This window comes from Silene latifolia, chromosome 6 (genome assembly GCF_048544455.1).
Source record: "Silene latifolia isolate original U9 population chromosome 6, ASM4854445v1, whole genome shotgun sequence".
NCBI classification, from domain to species: domain Eukaryota; kingdom Viridiplantae; phylum Streptophyta; class Magnoliopsida; order Caryophyllales; family Caryophyllaceae; genus Silene; species Silene latifolia.
The window spans coordinates 28,134,324-28,156,342 of NC_133531.1; the positions used below are offsets into that span (position 1 = coordinate 28,134,324).

General features: G+C 37.5%; 2 protein-coding genes across 2 annotated transcripts; both read left to right on the forward strand.

The window, feature by feature from the left end:
* Window positions 1-6,291: 6,291 nt before the first annotated feature.
* On the forward strand, window positions 6,292-6,858 carry LOC141587920 (uncharacterized). Its single transcript, XM_074409385.1, has one exon. The coding sequence runs from the start codon at window positions 6,292-6,294 to the stop codon at window positions 6,856-6,858; it is 567 nt and encodes a 188-aa protein (XP_074265486.1).
* Window positions 6,859-10,261: 3,403 nt separating this feature from the next.
* Window positions 10,262-21,608, forward strand: LOC141658684 (triacylglycerol lipase OBL1-like). Its single transcript, XM_074465567.1, has 5 exons — window positions 10,262-10,588; window positions 10,825-11,021; window positions 19,789-19,822; window positions 19,917-20,566; window positions 21,178-21,608. Exons 1-5 carry the CDS (start codon window positions 10,303-10,305, stop codon window positions 21,511-21,513), a joined length of 1,503 nt encoding a protein of 500 aa, XP_074321668.1. The 5' UTR covers window positions 10,262-10,302; the 3' UTR covers window positions 21,514-21,608.
* Window positions 21,609-22,019: the final 411 nt, after the last annotated feature.

Genomic DNA, 22,019 nt, shown 5'->3' on the forward strand with positions numbered 1-22,019 from the left:
AATACCTCTTGATCATGAATCGAAGAGGTGTAGTTTGTGAAAATGTTCCTTATCATTTGAGCACACTAAAAAGTGGACTCTAAGGGTAGATTAGGTATGCCCCGTTCTCGATAGCAAAGCATTCGAGGACTCCGTGGGGATTGTGGTGAAAAATGGCTTCAACATTAGGGAATGTCGAGCTTGGTAATAATGGGTTTGCTTAACAGATAAAAATCTGGAGCAAGAATTTTGTGGTGTTTAGGCCGATGGTAACGGCTTGTAGTGTGGTGCAGAATGGGATCTCCGGCTTGATGTGGCCTGAGCACGAAATGGTTGGTAAATAACATGGGATCAGATTTCCATGTCTGGACCTTAAAGGTTAAGGTGTGATATTACGAGCTTGAGGGGGAATCCTCAGAAGCCTAAATAGGTCTCCTTGCAACGGTCTCTAGAAGAACTTAGGGGTGAAGCAGTTTTGGTTATGATCTTGAGGAGAATCCCCAGGATCCTAGATAGGTCTCCCGGTAATAGTCCGTAAAAGGACTTAGGGGTGAAGCAGTTTTGGTTGAGGTTTTAGTGTTTGGTGCTTTGGACTTGTCGGTCCGGGGCTTCGGACTTGTTGGTCCTGGATTTGGTATTTTGGACTCACTTGTCCAGGATTTTGTGTGTTGGACTTTTGGTCTTGGGTTTTGGACTTGTTGGTCCTGGACTTCGTGTTTTGGACTTGTTGGTCCTGGATTTGGACTTGTTGGTCCGGGATTTTTGTGTTGGACATGTTGGTCCTGGGCTTTGGACTTGTTGGTCCGGGATTTTTGTGTTGGACATGTTGGTCCTGGGCTTTGGACTTGTTGGTCCTGGACTTGGTATTTTGGACTCACTTGTCCAGGATTTTGTGTGATGCATGCTTTCTTTGGATTTTGGCCTTTTTGAGAAAAAGGGTTTCAATCTTGTTTTGTTTTGATTTTGGCTTGGGTCATGGCCTTGATGTTGGGTGAGTAGCCTTTGGCTTTGGCTTTTGCTTTGAGCGAATTGATTTCGGCTTTGTTTTTTTTTTTTTTTTTTTTTTTTTTTTTTTTGCCTTGGCCTTAAACTTTGGCTTTGGGTGAATGGATATTAGCTTGGGCCTTTGATTTTGGCCTTTCGCTTTGACTTTGGGTGGATGGCCTTTGGCTTGGGCCTTTGATTTTGGCCTTTCGCTTTGGCTTCGGGTGAATGGCTATTGCCTTGGGCCTTTGATTTTGGCCTTTCGCTTTGACTTTGGGTGGTTGGCCATTGGCTTGGGCCTTTGATTTTGGCCTTTCGCTTTGGCTTCGGGTGAATGGCTATTGGATTGGGCCTTTGATTTTGGCCTTTCGCTTTGGCTTTGCTTTGGCTTTGGTTTTTGATTTATTGGTTCTTTGCCGTCCTTCGTTCGAGGCAGGTAAAGGTGCAGATGGGGATGTACCCGTTGGTGAGAGGTTGATTCTTGGTGATGGAATGTTTTTGTGGGGAATGGGCTTGCCTTCCGTCATTGATCATGAACAAGGAGATGTTCTTGGTTTGTTATCTAGGTTCGTCGTAGAATCCCTTTGATAGAAGCTCGTTCTAAATTGGGTGCTAATGAAAGGTTTCTATTGCCAGACATGGAATAGGTAAAGAAAATGGACACGGAGTTTCGAGTTCTCTGCTTACTTGGTACGGAACGTCACTCGAGTGTACTCACATTGAATTGGAACATATTGTTCGTTTTAAATCAATTCTCAAATCAATTCTCGTTGTCAACGGGAAATGGTAATGTGGAGAATATATGATAGATGGAAATTGTGCTTTTATTTAGAGAAATAAGATGTTAGCACAGACTCGATGAATACATGTGAATCATGGGGACAGCCCCCAGTTTGTCACTTAGGAATAAAAGGAGAAACACTAGGATAGATATGAGAAAGCCTAAGACTCGGACTCGGACTCGGACTCAGACTCAATCGTAGATACGGACTCCTAATCATCATGTTCCTTCTCGAAGGTCTCTTTCGCAGCATCCAGCGGCTTGAATGTTTGATCTTGAGCATTGACCCACTTGAGCACTTCACTCTCGTTGTTGGGGATGATATGTGGACAATAGTCGATGAGGCTTTTATCTCCTTGTAGAAAGAGATGTTCATTAGGGTTGTCTTCATCACTTGGTTGGCGTAGGGATGAAGCTATCAGTTCATGATTGTCGATCATATTTTGAATAACACGTTTCAGTTTGAAGCATGTTTCAGTGTCATGACCATTCCCTTGATGATATTGGCAATAGGAATTGCCGTCCCAGAAACGGCTTTTCTTGCATTCAGACAGGTCCGGAGTGGGCCAGATTTATTGTAGCTTCCCTTCAGTCATGATCTTTTGAAGAGCTGCGGCATAGGTTGTGTTCAGTTTAGTGAATGTCCTTTGAGAACGCTCAACCTTGCTGTTTGATTTGAGACATTCAGGAGGATTGTCTTGATTGAGAGGTGCAATTATGATTTTGCCAGCCTCGATCATATCTTGAATGGCATGCTTGAGTTTGAAACAGGTTTCGGTGTCATGGCCCTTGCCTTGATGGTATTGGCAATAGGCATTACCATCCCAGAATCGGGCTCTTTTGTGTTCGGGTTTATCCGGAGTCGGACCAATAGGTTGGAGCATTCCTTCTGAAGCAAGTATCTCCAGAGCGGTGCCATATGTTATTCCCAGATCTGTGAATACCCTTTGATGTTTTCCCATGATTCCAACATTGGTGTTTTTTAGGATGTTTTTGTGAGTTTTGTTTTTGTTTTTGTTTTTGTCAATCCTGGGCGGAAGCAAGATTTGGTTGTTGTCAATGGGAAGTTTTGGGAATGTTGCTTGGTATTTTGAAGGGTATTTCGGTGAGGCAATTTCGTGTTCTTTGTTGGTGGGTTCATGGGTGTCCGAACCATTAGATGATTCCTCATTTTCAACAGCTGTTGGTTGGTGAATGGAGGGTCGGTTTTCTCCTTGGTGGTCAGGTTCATTTTTGGTACTACCAAACCTATTCTCCAAATTAGCTACCCGGGTGTTCAAATCATCGATAGCCACTTGCAGCTTTGAGAATATGTTGTTGATGGAGACGGAGAGCATCATTATACCGCTTTGTATGCCATCCTCATCAATTGCATGAATTTTCTCATCGCCAGGAGAGATGAGATGAGAGCAGTCCAGGGAAGATTCCAGACTGTGTCCAATAGGATTTTCTGGAGGGTTGTTTTTGTTGTTTGTTTGGGGAGGTAATGGTAACTCGCCCTTTTCAATCATATCATGGATGACACCTTTTAGGGGGAGACAAGTTTCAGTATCGTGTCCGCGACCTTGGTGATATTGGCAAAAGAGGTTTCTGTCCCATCTACGTCCTCGCTTTTTTGGTAAAGGGTCCGGAGTTGGACCAATTGGTTTGAGCTTTCCTTGGGAGGTTAGCCTTTCCAAGGCTGTGGCATAAGGCATACCCAGATCAGGGAAGGACCTATGAGGTCGTCTGGTTTTTTCATTGGCAAGTAGCCGACTTTCAAAGAGCTTAACCCTTTGCTCAAAGTCAGAAGTGGGAAAATTCCCGGTTATCATTTTGTCCTCAACTTGGGAGATACGAGTGCTCAAGTTTTCTACGGTAGCTAGGAGTCCAACGACCATGTTGTTGGTTTCAGCAGAAGTCATGGCGGTTGCAGATTGATCGGTTTCTTGAGTTCCTGGTTGGTGATCGATGGCACCCAAGGGATTCCTAATGACACAACGATAGGCGTTATAACTTGTCTTGGCAAGGTATTGCACAAACAAAGGCAAGTGCGATACATATGTATAAAAGACAGTTTTGTTGTGAAGACGCGACGGTGTGACTAGGTTATGAGTTCATTAAAGATCGTGAATGACCTCTTTGTGTTTGAACTCTGGGTGCATGACTTAAATTTAGACTCGATGTCGACTTTGGCATAGTGATGCCTAGACAGACGACTTCTGACGGGATTTTGATGCTTGTCGATGGAGTGACTCCGTTGGACGAGACATGTACACAAACTTGACCTTTGACCCGTAATGTAGAGGAAATGCGGGTTTAATACCCGAGAGGTTTTGACTCTGCTAACGCCATTGAAGATGTCTCGACAATTAGGCGACACGACCTAGACCAGAACCTAGGTATTAACTCCGGCGAACACTCGACTTTATCTAGACGACTTGACTTGAAATCGACTGGACTCTAATCGACTCGAGGCTGAATCAGAAAGGTGGACTGAAATTTTCAAAAATAGAAATTTTCAAAACGATTCATTTGTCGTTTTATGGACAGCTTCCGAAGAGTAGAGATCTCCGAAAGTCGATCAGTTGAAAAGGATGTCTTAAGTTTATTTGCAAAAGACGGTTTGAGTTGAAATTGCGGCGACTCTGAAAACAATGTATTGTTCCCAAAGACAGTTTTTGAAATTCCGAATCACGGATTTGAAAATCGAGAATCGGAGAATTTGGAATTGTCATCACAATGGCCATGAAAATGGTTAAATTTGTTTTCAAAGGATTTAAAATTGGGTTGAAAATTTGAAAACGGTTAGATTTGTTTTCAAAGATTGAGTTTTGAATTTGAAATCTGAAAACGGTTAAATTTGTTTTCAAAGATTTGAAGTTGGGTTGAAGTTTTGAAAACGGTTAAATTTGTATTCAAATGGTTTGAGATTGGATTTGAAATCTGAAAACGGTTAAACCTGTTTTCAAATGATTTGAATTTGAATTTGAATTTGAAAACGGTTAAATTTGTTTTCAAATGATTTGAATTTGAATTTGAAATTTGAAAACGGTTAAATTTGTTTTCAAATGATTTGAAGTTGGATTTGAAATTTGAAAACGGTTAAATTTGTTCTCAAATGATTTGAAATTGGATTGAAATTTGAAAACGGTTAAATTCGTTTTCAAATGATTTGATTTTGAATGGAATTTGAAAACGGTTAAATTTGTTTTCAAAGATTTCATTTTGAATTTGAAACTTGAAAACGGTCAAATTTGTTTTCAAAGATTTAATTTTGAACTTGAAATTTGAAAACTGTTAAATTTGCTTTCAAAGGGTTTGAAGTTGAATTTGAAATTTGAAAACTGTTAAATTTGTTTTCAAAGATTTGATTTTGAATTCGAAACTTGAAAACGGTCAAATTTGTTTTCAAAGATTCGATTTTGAATTTGAAATTTGAAAACTGTTAAATTTGTTTTCAAAGATTTGATTTTGAATTCGAAACTTGAAAACGGTCAAATTTGTTTTCAAAGATTCGATTTTGAATTTGAAATTTGAAAACTGTTAAATTTGTTTTCAAAGTTTTAATTTTGAATTTGAAATTTGAAAACTGTTAAATTTGTTTTCAAAGTTTAAATTTTGAATTGCAATTTGAAACGGTTAAATTTGTTTTCAATGATTTGAAATTGGATTTGAGGATTGAATTCGTCATTAAGACGGGTTAGAAAACCGTTTTAAGCTTTGAAAGACGGTATGCAAATCGAAAATTGTGAGAATTGAAATCGTTATCACGACGGCTTAGAAAAGTCAAATTTGATTTCGAAAACGGGATTTAAAGTTTGGAAAGTTGCACCGGTTGAAATCGTCATTACGACGGTTTAAAAAAAATGTTTTTGTTTGAAAATTGGTTTCGAACTTTAAAAATTCGAGGGTAGAATTCGTCATTACGACAGCGTAAAAGGGTGCTTTGAGAATGCAACGATCGGCGACAGACCGAGGTTTGAAATGGCCATTATGATGACGTAAAAGGGTATTTTGAAATGGTTTATGAAAACCGAGTTTGAAATTATCATTCGAACGACATGAAAAGGTGCATTTGAAATTGGTTATAAAAACCGGGTTTTGAAATGGCCATTATAACGACATAAAAAGGTGCTTTGAAACGGTTATAAAAAACCGGGTTTTAAAATCGTCATTACGACGGCCTAGAAAGGCGTGTTGAAATGGTTATAGAAAACCGGATTTGAAAATCGTCATTACGACGGCCTAGAAAGGCGTGCAACGGTCGGCGAAAGACCGAGGTTTGAAACGGCCATTACAACGGCGCAAAAGGTGATTTTGAAATGCAACGGTCGGCGAAAGACCGAGATTTGAAACGGCCATTATAACGGCGCAAAATGTGTTTTTGAAATTTTGAAAATGACACGGAAGGACTTATGATCACATAACACATAAGCACTCACAGTTCATTATATTATGCATAATGCTGACACGGGTTTTGGCTTAAAAGGGTGGGTTACACACCAAGCGATCAAAGTCGTGCTAGGGATCTGTTAGCTCCTGGTTATTTGAATGGACTGTGGATGATGGGTAGTAAGGGATATATAGTTGGTGAAGGTTATGAGATGCCGAGACCTAAATTCCAGCCTGTACAATGGTCCAAGCAAGTATGGAACAACTGGTGTATTCCCAAGCACCAATTTGTGGGGTGGTTGATTGCAAGACAGGCTTTGCAGTTGAAGGAGAAATTATTTGCACTGGGGATTACTGCTGATGATACCTGCATATTATGTGGCTCTGATTCAGAAACTGCAGTTCATCTGTTTCAGAAATGCCGGTACAGTAGCAAAATTATGGATTTGCTGGCTCAGATGGGGGGCTTTGTGTTACCTCAGGGAGATCTACTAAATTGGCTTGGTCAGATGCAAGGTTCTGCTCTCAGGAAAGGGATTCTTTTGTGTCTGGTACAGGCCATATACTGTCAGATTTGGATTCAGAGGAACAAAGCACGAATAGAGGGGTGTATTCTCAGACCTGAGATTGCCTTTAAATTGGTTATTAGAGAAGTGCAGCTTTGGGTGAGATCTAAGATTCAGCCATGTATTGATATCCGAGATAGGGAGTGGCTAGTTAGATTTCATATGATTATGTAATGCCTCGCTGAGGTGTTGAAATTGGATGTATCAAAATAGTAGCTTGTAATAGTTGTTTGATCTTAATGATATTTTTACATTTCACCCAAAAAAAAAAAAAATAACTTACAAAAAATTATTTCTTAAATAAACTTTTCAATTAATTACTCCCTCCGTCTCGGTGAATTGTTATCTATTGCTTTTTACACAAAGACCAATGCATGTGAAACAAACCAATAAAATAAAGGAATTATTGCCCACTTGCTTACACTAGCCACTTGCTCATTACTTACCCAAAAAGGAAATAGATAACAAATGAATGATACACCTTAAAATGGAAATAGATAACAATTCACCAGAACGGAGGGAGTATAAAATAAATAAAGCATTAAAACCAATTAAAAACTAATCAAAATAAAAGACATTTCATTCGTTTTATATCGTAAATCGAATAGCACTGATGATTTCATCAGTCGGCTTTTATTCCGCTCATACATGGACGTCCTATCATCATCGAGTGTATATCGGGAGTCTTACAATGTCACTATCATAACCGATACGGGTATCTACAAAATTCTTTACATTTAATATAGAAAAGATAGTTTAAAAAAATTTTAAAAAATTAAAACCAGAAGAACAAACGGATTACAACACATCTCTATTTAATACTCCCTCCTATTCACTATATTCTTCCCCTTTCCTTTTTGCACAAGAAATAAGAAAGTGAATTTGGACTACATTAAACACACTACCCCACATACAATTTAATTTGGACCACACAAATCAACCCAAAAAAAGAAATAGGGAAGAAAACCCGAATAATCCGAATAAGGAAATAGGGAAAAATATAGTGAATAGGAGGAGTACTATAGAATACGAGGGCATTTCAGCCGCCGGCTGCTATTTCGTTTGCTGGGAAATTCACTAAAGGCAACAGTGCAATGTACTATAAGTCTGTAATCAATGAATAATAATCACTATTCACAGCATGTTATTCACGACCTAACGTCATAACAGTATAAAACGTTTAATGGATGTGAGTATAAATAAATAATGTTGATCATGATTACACTCTAATTATTATCACAAATTCTAATTATAGACGGACACTATCCGTCTATAATAAAATATGCGCCAAATACAATACCACTTTCCTGATAGGACAAACAACAAGTGGGGTGGTGGGGCAAAAACTGTAACCACTTTCATTTTATTTGACTCGTCTATAGCAATAGACGGATATACCAGTCTATAACAACACTACCTGAATTATTATTCACCCTATCATACCACTTCAGCAGTCACCTAATATCTCTGTTTGTCGGAACCACGTGGGAAATACAAATACGGAGTAGTTAAGATTCCATTATCATACAGTAGTGAACAATATCGAAGATTACACAATAATGGAGTCAAACACAATGAATTACTAGTTTTTTCTTTTCAAGTTGATTATGTTAAGGAAAAAAAATTGTCAGATATTATAGAATGTATAGATGGATATGTTCTATCACAAATTCTCATTGAAGCTTATACGACATATGTCAATTCTTATATTTAATACCACTTTACCTCACAATATACTCCACTTTTTCTTTCAAGCAACACTATTGGGAGGGTCCCCTTTCTCCACTAACCCATTTTTTACCATTTTATCTCACAAAATATCGTGAAAGTCAATGAACTACATTTTAAGGAGACCAATTGCTTCTAAAGTACCACTTATATGAGAATTACTTTCTTCTAGCTATCAAAAATAAATTTATTCATCACATAAAATCACAAGTAAGTTGTACACCTCTAGAACAAGGTCAGTTTGCTACTGAAAGTGAAACTTAGAAATTTGGGTGATTGTGAAGTTTAAAAGGGTAAGATAGTAAAAATTTATTATGTTAATATTAGTAGTACTATTATAATTATAATACAAGTCATTATTATTATTTTCAATTTTGATAAGTTAATTTCAGTTTCATTCAGTTTAGTTTAGCTTTATTAAGTTGAGTATAATTCAGTTTAACTCTATTAATTTCAGTTAAATTCAGTTCAACTTCATTATGTTCGTTCAATTCAAAGAATTTCTGTTCAAAACAACATGGCCTAGATATGAGTCACTTGCGACCAATTTCATTTAGGCCTTTTTTTGAAAGCAAACGAATCTGATCCGAATCGAACTTATAGGATCTCGAATCGAACTTATAGGATCTCGAATCGAATCGAATCGAACTTATAAGATACGAATCGAATCGAAATTATAGGATCTCGAACTTAACTTATAAGATCCGAACTTTTCGAATCGAACTTATAGGAGCTAACTTAACTTAATTTTATTTTATTTTATTTAACTTAACTATTATTATTATTATTATTATTATTATTATTATTATTATTATTATTATTATTATTATTATTATTATTATTATTATTATTATTATTATTATTATTATTATTATTACTTGCCAAGAGAGAACGTTGTTAAAAAAAATTATAGTCTAAAACACAAGGTAAAATAATAACATTTTTCCGCTTTATATGCATTGGTTTGTTCATACATTATACTACGATTACATTACGATAACAAATAAATCACATATTATATCTTTTTTTCTAACCATTTATTTCCATATTATCATAATCCTCATCACTTTCATCTTCACTATCACTCTTAACAACGGATCCATTGCCTCGCCAAATATTTTTGACTATGTTGTTTCGTACCTAATACATGGTCTTATTCCGCTTTTTATCAAACATGCCCAAATCTATTGTGACGCTGAAATTATTAATGAGAGGAGTGATTTTTTTTTTTAAAATAATAATGTATGTATGGAATAATTAATGTCAACTATTTTTGTATCGGTCTTTAAAAATAATACTCCTTATATAGCTTTTCTGAACTAAATTTATAGGATCTGAATTTTTCTGAACTGAACTTATAGGATCTGATCTGAACTTATAAGATCTGAACTGAACTGAACTTATAGGATCTGAACTGAACTTATAGGATCTGAACTGAACTGAACTTATATGATCTGAACTGAACTTATAGGATTTGAACTGAACTGAACTGAACTTATAGAATCTGAAGTGAACTGAAATTAAGTGACTTTAAGTCCAAAAGAACAGGGCCTTAGTCATTATGTTTGGTCGCCCTCGGTGATTCAAGGGGGTAGTTTGGTAACTAAGGCGTTAGTAAAAAAAACGTGGATAGTTTCTTTTATTGAACCATAGATAAAATCATTAACTAAAACTACATAGGACTATTCGAAACCTGTAAAAAGTTAGTATTCTTTTTTTCATGTATAAAAATACTCTACGTACGACAATAATGTTGCTATTTGCTAACGTATGTGACCAAGTGGCTGGCTGGCTGCTATAAATATATGCTCGTCAAGCTGACCAAAACAAAAGTCCACATTTTTTTGTCCCACTTTTATATAATAGAAAACCCGAGTTTGCTCTTCCAACATGGCTACTAATGAAATTGGTTCTTCTAAAAATATGCATGTTTCTTTGCTTCCTAACAAAGAAGAAGCTACTCTTGGCAACCTCACTAAACAGTTTTTATTTTCGAGAAATAATGATATTAGTAAGAGCAATCTTCTGTCCCACAATATTCCTCAAGAAAAAGAGAATAAATACCTCCACAAGGGGATGCTATTCTTCTCCCTTTTAATACAAATCTTGCTTAGAAAACTTGCTAAACCTTTGAAGATTTTCGGATCCGCTCTTGAGCATTTTCTTAACCACGACGGTAACAATAATATTTCATATATGTTGTTATTTATTTCACATTATTGTTATTGGTTTTACGGATAAGTTTTGCAAATGAAAAATGAGTTAGTGTCATCTAGTCGCCCATGAGGGTTACTAAAACTCGGTGTCACCTGATGATGACCTAACTTTATCATTTCCGAGTACTGGTAGATTAGGTGTTAATATAAAGTGCTAAGTAAGATGACATATATGTATGTGGCATGAATAATACAGGAAACGGAGAAGGGAGTAGGAACAGAGAGAATAGTGAATATGTGTCACTGATCGGACATATGGATACAAGGACAGAGCTATGCAAGGAAATAAAGCATGGAGATGGACGATATTACCCTTCACTTTCGATGATGGCAGCTAAGCTAGCTTACGAGAATCACTATGTTGTCAAGAATGTAGTCTCTTTCATATGGAAGGTTAGTTTGGTCAGAAATTTACTATGAATTATGAATTACTTCCTTCATTCAACTCTACTCAAACACTTTTCATTTTCTACGCTATTCATAAGTGAACATTGAGTTTCGATTTTCTCTCAATACATAAGTAGTGAAATTATATTCATGTAGAATCTTGTTTTATTCGTCTTTACAAGTATATTAAAAATATCTAACTTTTATAATTTTTACAAATAAATAACTAACGATATTTATCGCATAAAATACGCATTGACAAACGTAAAAAGTAAAATAATAGAGTGAAGTTAAATGGATTAGGGCCATTCTAGGGCAGCAGCGGGTTCACCTGCATCCCACAATCTACAAATATATACATTTTCGTCTAATAAAGTATCCACTTATGTTGGTTAGTCATGTTAGTAACAATTTTACTTTTTTTTTTTTGTTTCATACATAAGCTAATACAAAAACGGGTCTAAAGAAAATTATCCTTCCCACATAAAAGTGTTTGTCCTATTTCTCTAATATATGTAAGCAGTATTTTATTAATATGGGCAAACATAGGTGTGTTGAGGAAGTAGTAATTTTTTGCTTCTTTTAACCCACTAAATTAATTATATGTTTAAATTTAATTTATACACCCCTATATCGAATTCCTAGAATTGCCAGTATGTAGCAGTTAGGTCATGTTAGCAATTGCTATGCAACAACTTACCATCATTTAAACATCCATTGGAGGATTTACGGTCACTATTAATCCCTATTTTTTGCCTATGCTTATTATATATGGAGTATTAATCATTTCTACACCCTATTTTCCATTTAAAAGACTATTTTTTGGGTCTCGGGAGCACTTGGGAATGATAATTTAGTCTTAGGACACCACAAGGGCCCAAAGGAAATAATTGTTTTTCCATGGATATTACAATTTACAACTAACGAAAGTGACTTGATATTTGATAAATCCAGCTATGAAAAAAAAAAAAAAGCATGACTAGTTAGCCATTATCTATATTCTATTCATTTAATAATTACTTAAAAGTTACTTAAAAACTACTCTAAAATAGGAGGTAAAAGGAAAGGTTGAAAATAGATAGTGGAATAATAATAATAATAATAATAATAATAATAATAATAATAATAATAAAACCAAAGAAGAAAAAAAACCCTAGAGGGCGATAGCCATGCACGCCTAAAATAGTACATGCCGTCATTGATTTCTGTGCCCATGGCCAGAAAATCAATTCAGCAGAGACAACGTGAGATGACATTGAGAGGGAGGAGTATTCCTGCCACGACTGAGGTGGAGAGTTTGGAGGAAACTGGTGAGAAAAACTTGGATTCAACAAGCCCTAATAATGTACGAAATGGTCCTAATGTTGAAGATGAAAGAAAGGCAAGGAGTATTCATGATGTTGTAGGCATACCACAATTGGTAGTGGAGACGGATAATGAGTCAGAAGAAGAGGATATAAGTAAAAGTGAGAATGAGGATGGGACTGAGAATGCAGAACAAGGCAATGATAGCCAGGAGGAAGTTCTTGAAATAGAGCCTGTGGAGATGTTGCAACTTGAACATGGTGATGTTGAAGAGGAGATAGTATATTGGAAGCAGGCCGTTATATGCTTTATCTTAAGGGACAATCCACCGTGGGAGGTAGTTGAGGGTTTTATAAGACGAATATGGACAAAGTTTAACATTGACAAAATCTCATTCATGCCTAATGGAGTCTTCCTGGTTAGGTTTAAGACGATGGAAATGAAGGAAAAGGTCCTTGCTTCTGGACACTATATATCTCATTGATAATAAACCAATGATTGTTAAATCATGGGAAAGGGACTTGGAGATGAAAAAGGAGGATGTGAAATGTGTGCCTGCGTGGATTAGACTGCACAATTTGCCTCTGAAGTTTTGGGGAAAGGGCTTACCAAAAATCACAGGCATTGTGGGCAAATATGTCAAGAGTGATACAGCAACTGAGGAGAGAACCAGATTAGGGTTTGCACGAGTGATGGTGGAGTTTGTAGTGGATCAGGAATTGCCCTCCAAAATTGCTTTTAAAGATGAAAGAGGGGTAGTGATACAAGTTGAGGTTGAATATGAATGGAAACCAGTAAAAGGCAAGAAGTGTCAAGGGATGGGGCATGAACAAGAGCATTGTAGGAGAGGCAAAATTTTGATGGAGAAGGCTGTTGTCAAGCGAGTCTGTAAGCCAGTTGTGCAACCTGATAAGACTAAAAACACCATTCCAGCAGAGCAAATGGTCCAAAGCAAACCTGTGCCCTCACCTCAAAGAGTGTTACATACTCCAGTCAAGAGGTTACTCCTACTAAGTAGGGGTGGCAGGTCACAGGAAGCAGCAAATGATGGCTATAGCAGGGAATCCTTTGGAGCACATTCTTATAAGGAGATACTCAAGTCCCCCTGGGAAGGCAGGTGCTGTTGAATATGGTATTGATAATCCCTCTAAATTGTCTAATGGATAGTTTAGATTTTTGGAATGTGAGGGGCATGAATAGAGTAGGAAAACAAAAAGCTATCAATTTTTTCTTACAAAATAAAGGTGTTGGGTTGTTTGGTTTATTAGAAACAAAAATAAAGTGTAAAGCTTTTCATAAGCTTGTTAATAACTTCAATAATTGGTGTATTTCTACTAATAATGGATATCATAATGGGTGGGAGGGGGGGAGAATATGGATAATATGGCAGCCTAAGTCTTTCAGGGTTCATTTCCTGGAATACAATGCTCAATTTATTCACATGAAGGTTGAATCCTTGGTGAGTAGGGATACCTTCTTTTTTACTATGGTGTATGCTTTCAATGGGGTTAATGATAGAGCTCCCCTATGGGGGCACTTGAGAAGAATAGCAGGGAATATTGCAGGACCATGGGCTATAGCGGGAGATTTTAATTGTGTCTTGTCTGCAACTGAAAGAATTGGGGGAAATGTCCCATCTTCTGAGATGAAACCTTTTAGGGATTGTGTGGCTGATTGTGGAGTACTGGACATTGCTGCAACTGGTTCCTTATACACGTTGAACAACAAACAGAAGCCTGCGGAGAGGATATATAGCAGGTTAGATAGAGTTCTGGTCTACAAAGACTGGTGTGATCATCTACCTGATTTATATGCTCATTTTCTTTCTGAGGGGATGTATGACCATACTCCTTGTATAGTGAGCAGCACTAAACATATGCAGGGGAAACGTTGCTTCAAATATTTTAACATGTGGGGTGGATCTAAAGATTTTGTTCCCATTGTGAGAAATTACTGGCAAATTAGTGTGACTGGGACTCCCATGTTTAAACTAGTGAAAAAGTTGAAACTACTGAAATCTGCCCTGAGACAGTTGAATAAGGAGAAGTTCAGTGATATTGAAAAAGCTACTAATGTCAAGCAGAAACAAATGGAAGAAATCCAAGCTCAGCTAGGGAGGAATCCTTCGGATTTGCAGTTGAGAGCTGCTGAGTATGAAGCAGCTTTACAGTTGAAAGAACTTAGTACAGCTAGGGATAACTTCCTTTCCCAGAAAGCTAAGCACAAATGTGTAAAGGATGGGGATTCAAATAGTGCTTTCTTTCATGGCCTACTTAAGCAGAGGAAACATGGGAATAAGGTCCTTAGGGTGGAAGACACACATGGGAGAGTATGTGACAAACCTGAACAAATTCAGAATGCCTTCTTAGATTATTATAGAGAGTTGCTTGGGACCAGCCACAACACTAAGAAGGTTCACAGGAGTATCATTGCTCAGGGACCTAGTTGCAGTCCTGAGGATTGTGCAGGTTTGCTAAGACCAGTAAGTGGGAAGGAGGTTAGAGATGCTCTCTTCAGTATACCAGACATCAAGTCACCTGGGCCTGATGGATATACCAGTAAGTTCTTTAAGGATGCATGGGGGGGGGGATAGGGGGAGATGTGATTGCTGTAGTCTAGGACTTCTTCCAACATAGGAGGCTGCTAGCTCAGATTAATGCCACAAATCTCACTCTAATCCCTAAATGTGATAGGCCTCAAAATGTCACTCAGTTTCGACCTATTGCATGCTGCAATGTTGTGTACAAAGTCAATTCAAAGCTTATGTGTGCTAGACTTGCTGAAGTGCTGCCCAACATTGTGGATCAGAACCAAGGAGCCTTCATTCAGAACAGGAGTATTTAGGAGAATATTTTAATTTGTTAGGACCTAATAAGATTATATGAAAGGCCCAATGCCTCAGCCAGATGCCTATTTAAAATTGACTTGCAAAAAACCTATGATATTGTGGAATAGACTTTTGTGGAGCAGCTCTTGAGAATGCTTAATTTTCCACCTGAATTCCAAAGCATGGTAATGCAGTGTATTACCACTGCTTCCTTCTCCTTATCTATCAATGGAGAAATGTTTGGCTATTTCCCTGGCAAGAGAGGACTCAGACAAGGAGATCCCTTGTCACCACTTATTTTTACTCTTTGTATGGAGTATTTAACAAGAACTTTGAAGTATGCTGTAGCTAAGTATGATTTCAATTATCATCCTATGTGTAAACAGCAAAGACTAGCCTGCCTCATGTTTGCTGATGATGTGCTCATGTTCAGTAAAGGAGATACAAAGTCTATGATGATTATGTTACAGTCCTTCTCAACCTTCTCTAAAGCATCTGGTTTGAGGATTAGTGCAGATAAGTCTCATGCATATTTCAGAGGGGTACCAGATCAGATTAAACAAGACATTCTAAGGGTGTCAGGTTTTACTGAAGGAGTCCTCCCTTTTAAGTATCTGGAAATGCCTATACAAACCACTAGACTCAAAAAAGTAGACTGTGCTTGCCTCATTGAGAAGATATGTGGCAGGATCCATAATTATGGAGCAAGGAAATTTTCCTATGTTGGGAGACTTGTCTTGGTAAAATCAGTACTTAATACTTTGCATTCTTACTGGGCATCTATGTTCATCATACCTAAAGGCATCATCAAGAATATAGAAGCCATTTGCAGGAATTTTCTTTGGGAGAATGGCACGGAATACAGGAGGGTACCCCTTGTAGTTTGGGATAAAATCTGCAGGCCAAAGGAAGAGGGAGGCTTAGGGATCAAGGATCAAGGGGTGTGGAATAAGGCCATGGTTGGTCGACTGGTAGCTTGGGTTGCTGAGAAAATGGACTCTATCTGGGTACATTGGGTACATCGGAATTACCTAAAAGGGAGGGACTGGATGGAGTATACCCCCTCTGCTAGTTCCAGCTGGGTTTGGAGAAGGATATGCAAAGTCAAGCATGATATTGCCCATGGGTTTGTGGATGGGGAATGGGTGGTACAGTCGACTGGTTATACTCCTGCAGGGTGCTATGAATGGCTCAAGGATCCTAGGCCACCAGTCCAATGGAGTAAGGTGGTATGGAATGCATAGGCAGTTCCTAAACACCAGTTCTTGGGGTGGTTAGTGGCTCATGAGGCCTTCAATACAGTTGACAAGCTTGTTGAATATGGGTTGGAAGTAGATGACAAATGCTTGTTGTGTGGTCAGTCAGAGGAATGCTTATCACACTTGTTCTTTGAGTGCCAGTACAGTAGGAGGGTGATACTTGCTATGCAGTAGATTACTGGCTGCCAATTCCCTATGATTCTTGATCGGCTTGGTGGTCCAGCAGGGGAGGCACTACTGTCCAGAGAGGAGTTCAAATAACATTGCTCCTGGGTGCTGTATACTCTATCTGGTATCAAAGAAACAGATGTAGAATTGACAGTGTACTGATGTGTCCAGGCAAGATAGCAGAGCAGGTTATTGAAGGTGTGAAAATCTGAATTAGAGGTCGTGAGAAATTGAATATGAATGTTAATGACTTGGCCTGACTGACTCAGAAGAATTTATGTAATTAGCGGACTGCCTATCTTGTAATTCTCCTCGTTATGATATATATATATATATATATATATATATATATATATATATATATATATATATATATATATATATATATATATATATATATATATATATATACTACTCACATTTCACCAAAAAAAATAGATAGTGGAAAAGAAGGTTAAAAATAGAAGGTAGACAGTATATCAACATTATTCGCTAAATTAGAGGAGAACATCGGTGGTAGGCAAGTAACAATAAGTATTTCATTCCACAAAACCAAACTATTCTTTTCGTCCTAATCATTTGTTTAAATTCTTTATTCTTAGTGAATGATATTTTAACTAAAAGTAAATATAAATTGGAATTGAAGAAGTCTTAATTATTTAATGTTTGAGTTCAAATTAATTGTCGTGATGAGTCCACCTTAATTGGCAACAAAGTCGTTATTTTGTGCAACGCCTTTAAATAAAGTCGATGGTTTCATTAGCGACGCAAAACAATGCCTAAACACATATGAAAAAAATTGTCGTTCCGCGCAACAATTTTGATCTAACTAGATTATTTGAAAAAATCGTTAATGAGTACAACGGAATTGTACCCGTCATCATCATCATCATCATCATCATCATCATCATCATCATTATCATTTATTATTATTATTATAAAAAAAGGGCCAACCTTTATTAAGATAAAATCAAAGTTTACAAGAAATTAGTTGGCAGCCGAGAGAGAATCTGGGTGCCCACTCCCTTAGCAATAGTAAAGCTAAGTCTACTAAAAATGTAAGCGGCAACACGAGTTCCGGCATCTTGAGACACAGATAATTTCTAAATCCGCTTGAGTAAGGTAACATCATCCGTATCTAGTTCCCCTAGTGAAGAGAAGGAGAAAGGTAGGAAACCATACCCAGCCGTAAATGCACAAATCCCGGTACTTGGCACACTTACGCTGAACAACATCAACGACATCACGCCTGCCCAGACTGAGTCAAGGGGGGGGGGGGGATCCCGTAAGGTCGACACGTCCTACCCCTTGTCACAGGAATAAAGAAGTAAATCTGCTGGATGAAGTGGCTTATCATGCCCATCAACCAAACCGATATCAGCCTCCTTGCCGGCAGAAATCTCAGACCTCTAGCAAATATCCAATATGGTGTCGCAAACGAGGTTATGTCGATGTTTAATGCCCACAGTACCAGCACAGTACCAGCACAGGACACAACAAGACACATCTTGATCGCCATATACATCACCATTAAAGACCCGAGAACAAGGAGGACAGGGCTGAGACACCGTGAACAATGGAACACCTAGTCGATAACTAAGCACACTACGATAGATCCTTTCATTCATAGTTTGCCACAACCCAGAAATAGGAACTGCATGCAACCAATCAGAGGAGTGAGCACCCTGCTGAGACTTCCATAATGCCACCTGTCTAGGAGTCAAAGAGAAAACAGAGTCAGATGTAGCAGCAACCTTCGCGAAATATATATCTGCTAATTTCTTCATATGTTTAAGGGCGCTTTCACTAGGGTCACGTAAAAGATCAGAACATGTGGTCTCATTAAAAACGCGCAAAACATCATCAAAAGTAGGACCAGCAACAATGATACCAGAAGGACGTAGAAGCATTGCCTGCAAGTGAGGAGAGTGCAAACGGGACGCCAAATAAAAAAGCATAATGTAGGACATCCCCAGCAGCATACACCCAGAGCCTATCAAAATGAAAAGTGAATGTGGTAAGCCGCCACTGTCAATCCCCAAATCCGGGTCTAGACGCAATGACAATACGTTCTAAGCTAGAATCAAACTTTATTTTCTTAATTATTCTTTTATTATTATTACTATTATTATTATTAAATAAAAGATTCAGTAAAATCATTGTAGACCGTACAATAATCTTATAGGATTTGTCTGGTCTATACATAGACCATTTTCGAATAGTTTCAACTTAAATCCAATACAACAAATTGTTTGACTTGCTCAACAAACATGTCCCATTTCTTGGATTTATCATCACCCAAATTATATTATTATTGTACACACACATAACGTTGCCTTGGTGACTTTTCTTTAGTTACTCGCACCGTCGTGATCAATATTATTTATTTTTAATTTAGGTGTATTAATCAATAGCTACTCATTTTCATTTATGGTATCTTTTTGTGGGTCCCATTCCTTCTATAGGTGGAATTATGTGTTTTGTAAGGTCAAAATTCACCCATCTTTACTTTCTTAATTAATCTTTTGTGTTATAATAAAATATTGAATCATACTTCTTCCATTCAACTTCACATTGTATGTATTCCTTTTCCGTCAGTTTAACTCCATATTGCACCTTTCCTTATTTGGTTGTATTTTTATTACTATAATATTTGGGTAATTCCACTAGCTTGGCCCACTTTTTAACACAAATTACACAAAATCCTAACACTTCTATCTATTTGTTGTACTTTTAATACTATATACTCCCTCCGTCCCGGTCAATTGTTGTCCTTTGGTTTAGGCACAAAGACCAAGGAAAGGAGATGAGGCCAATTACTAAATGACAAGTGGAATGAATTGAGTGTGAATGATCAAATTGCTCATCAAATTCATTCTTAAAATAGAAAGGACAACAAATGACTGAGACACCTCAAAATGGAAAAGGACAACAAATGACCGGGACAGAGGGAGTAATTCTTAATATTTGTGCATAAAACATAGGTGCAAAGTGGAGTTGAATGAAGGGGTATAATATAAGAGTAATTGTATAGACAAAATCGAGCTTGAAATTCTAATCAATTATATTTTCTATAATTTCACCCAAATTCAAAAATATATCAAAGTAATAGATAATTATTGACCGGCATGGGAGTAATTGATATTTCATTTAATTTCACCCCAAAAAATCAACTAACTAATAGTATGTGATTGTGACTTTAATTTTGATACAGATGGAAATAGTGGGCTTCTACAACTTCTACGATGGTAAGATCGATCAGCAATCTCACTTGATTTTGTGTATTTTCCGTCTATCTATCTCAAACTAAACACACGTTAAATTACCTCAACATCTTCACAGAGTTTCAGCACAAGAAAACAACACAAGCATTTATCATGCGCGACCAAAATCCAAAGGAGGACATGATCATTGTGGCCTTTAGGGGGACATCGCCTTTCGAGGCAGACGACTGGAGCACTGATTTCGACTTCTCGTGGCTCAAAATCGAAGGAATTGGAAAAATTCACAAGGGTTTTATGATGGCTTTAGGTCTTAAAAAATGTTTCCGTGAAGACGATAAGGATGAATTAGGAGATTACTATGGTTCTTGGCCTAAGAAGGTCAAGCAAGACCATAAACGTCCTCTAGCTTATTACATTATTAGAGAAGAACTTCGAAAAATGATGGCCAAAAATAAGAATGCCAAGTTTATTGTGACTGGCCATAGTTTAGGAGGTGCGCTTGCAATTCTTTTTCCTGCAATTTTGGCTTTGCATGGCGAAGTGGAAATATTGGACAGGTTGGAGGGAATATACACATACGGACAACCTAGGGTTGGTAATGAAAAATTTGGTGAATTCATGAAAAATAAACTACGAGAACATAATATTAAGTATTATAGAATTGTTTATGGGTATGATATGGTGCCTACGGTACCATTTGATAATACTTTGATGACGTTCAAACATTTTGGGACATGCATTCACTTCAACAGCCTATATCAAGGAAAGGTTAGTCATTTTTTGGGCTTGCTTGGAATGGGAGTAATTATTAAGGGAGTAATGAGAGCTAAAATAAGAAAAAATGGGAGGAGATTGGTGGTTAGTGGTGGTTGTGGAGGGTGGCCTGGAAAGAGGAGGTGAGGAAAGAATTATTACCTCCATATGGAGGTAATGCATTACTTGAGGGGGGAGGGGAGTAATAATTACTCCCTTAATGGAGGGACTATTATTACACTATATTTCCGCATTTCTATCCATTTTTATCTCCAACTCCCATCCCTTCCCTCCATTTTTAGTTCATTTTAGCTCTATTACTCCCTTAATTATTACTCTCATTCCAAGCAAGCTCTTAAGCTTATCATCAATCATTCTTATACCATGACCTAGTGCATCAGCCACTCAAGCCATCGATGCTCAAACCCATCATAGATGGGACCCCCGAGATGTGGTGCAAGGCGATTTGAAATTTTTTTTCCATGAAAGGGTATCACACCATGCACCACGCCTTGGAGGGAGAGGTCTTACACGATGGCCTGTGCATGGCGAAAAAGTAAAATTTTAAATTTGCAAACTTAAATTTTTTTCGCAATGTGACTAGATAATGTTATATGGAGATGCAGGTAATTGAAGAAGAACAACAAAAAGCCAAACTTAAACAGAAGGGAATAATGACAGAGCAGGCGATTGAATACATGAGGCTCCCGAGAGATCTAGTCGGGGCACTGGTGACAAGGGTACTAGCAACTATGTGTGCGGTGTGGCAGTTGATAAGAGGATTCATTATCGGATATGTTGCAGGGCCAAATTACAGGGAAGGTTGGGTGCTGATATGTGCAAGGGTCATTGGGATTCTTCTCCCAGGTACAATGGAACATTTCCCTCAAGATTATGTTAATGCCACACGGTTAGCTTCCCAAGACTTATTTACAAACTATCAAGCACTGCCAGAAGAGTGAAGATAATATATCATTTAACTGGAGCAAGTTCCTTAAGGTGATGGGATCAATAAGTTTGCTTGTTAGCGTTGGCTTAGACTAAGTAAATTGAATATACAAGCTTTGGTTTCTTGTGTATTATCTTGTGATTATCGTCAAGGTATTAGTAATAGGGGTTTGTCCACTATTGGAGAGGTTTATAGACAAACTTCCTTATTGTTGAACAAAGGTTCATGGATAAGAAGAGTTACAATATTGTATATATGTTTGTATTTTTGGTTGTGAGTGATAGTGGACCCCAAGTAGTAAACTGTATAAGGTTTGTCTATATTTGAGAGGTTTGTAGTAAGACATCTTTGTGAGTTGAGTGATGTGACATTAGACAACCTTTTTTTTTTATTTAGGAAAGAAAAATAGGTTGATCTCCTAGAGTAGCTAAGAACAATCCATCTCATCCTTTCGCACGAGGGAGAACAGTGGAAGTCAATTACTTTCAACCCACCTCGAAAAAGAAGGACATGAATGCC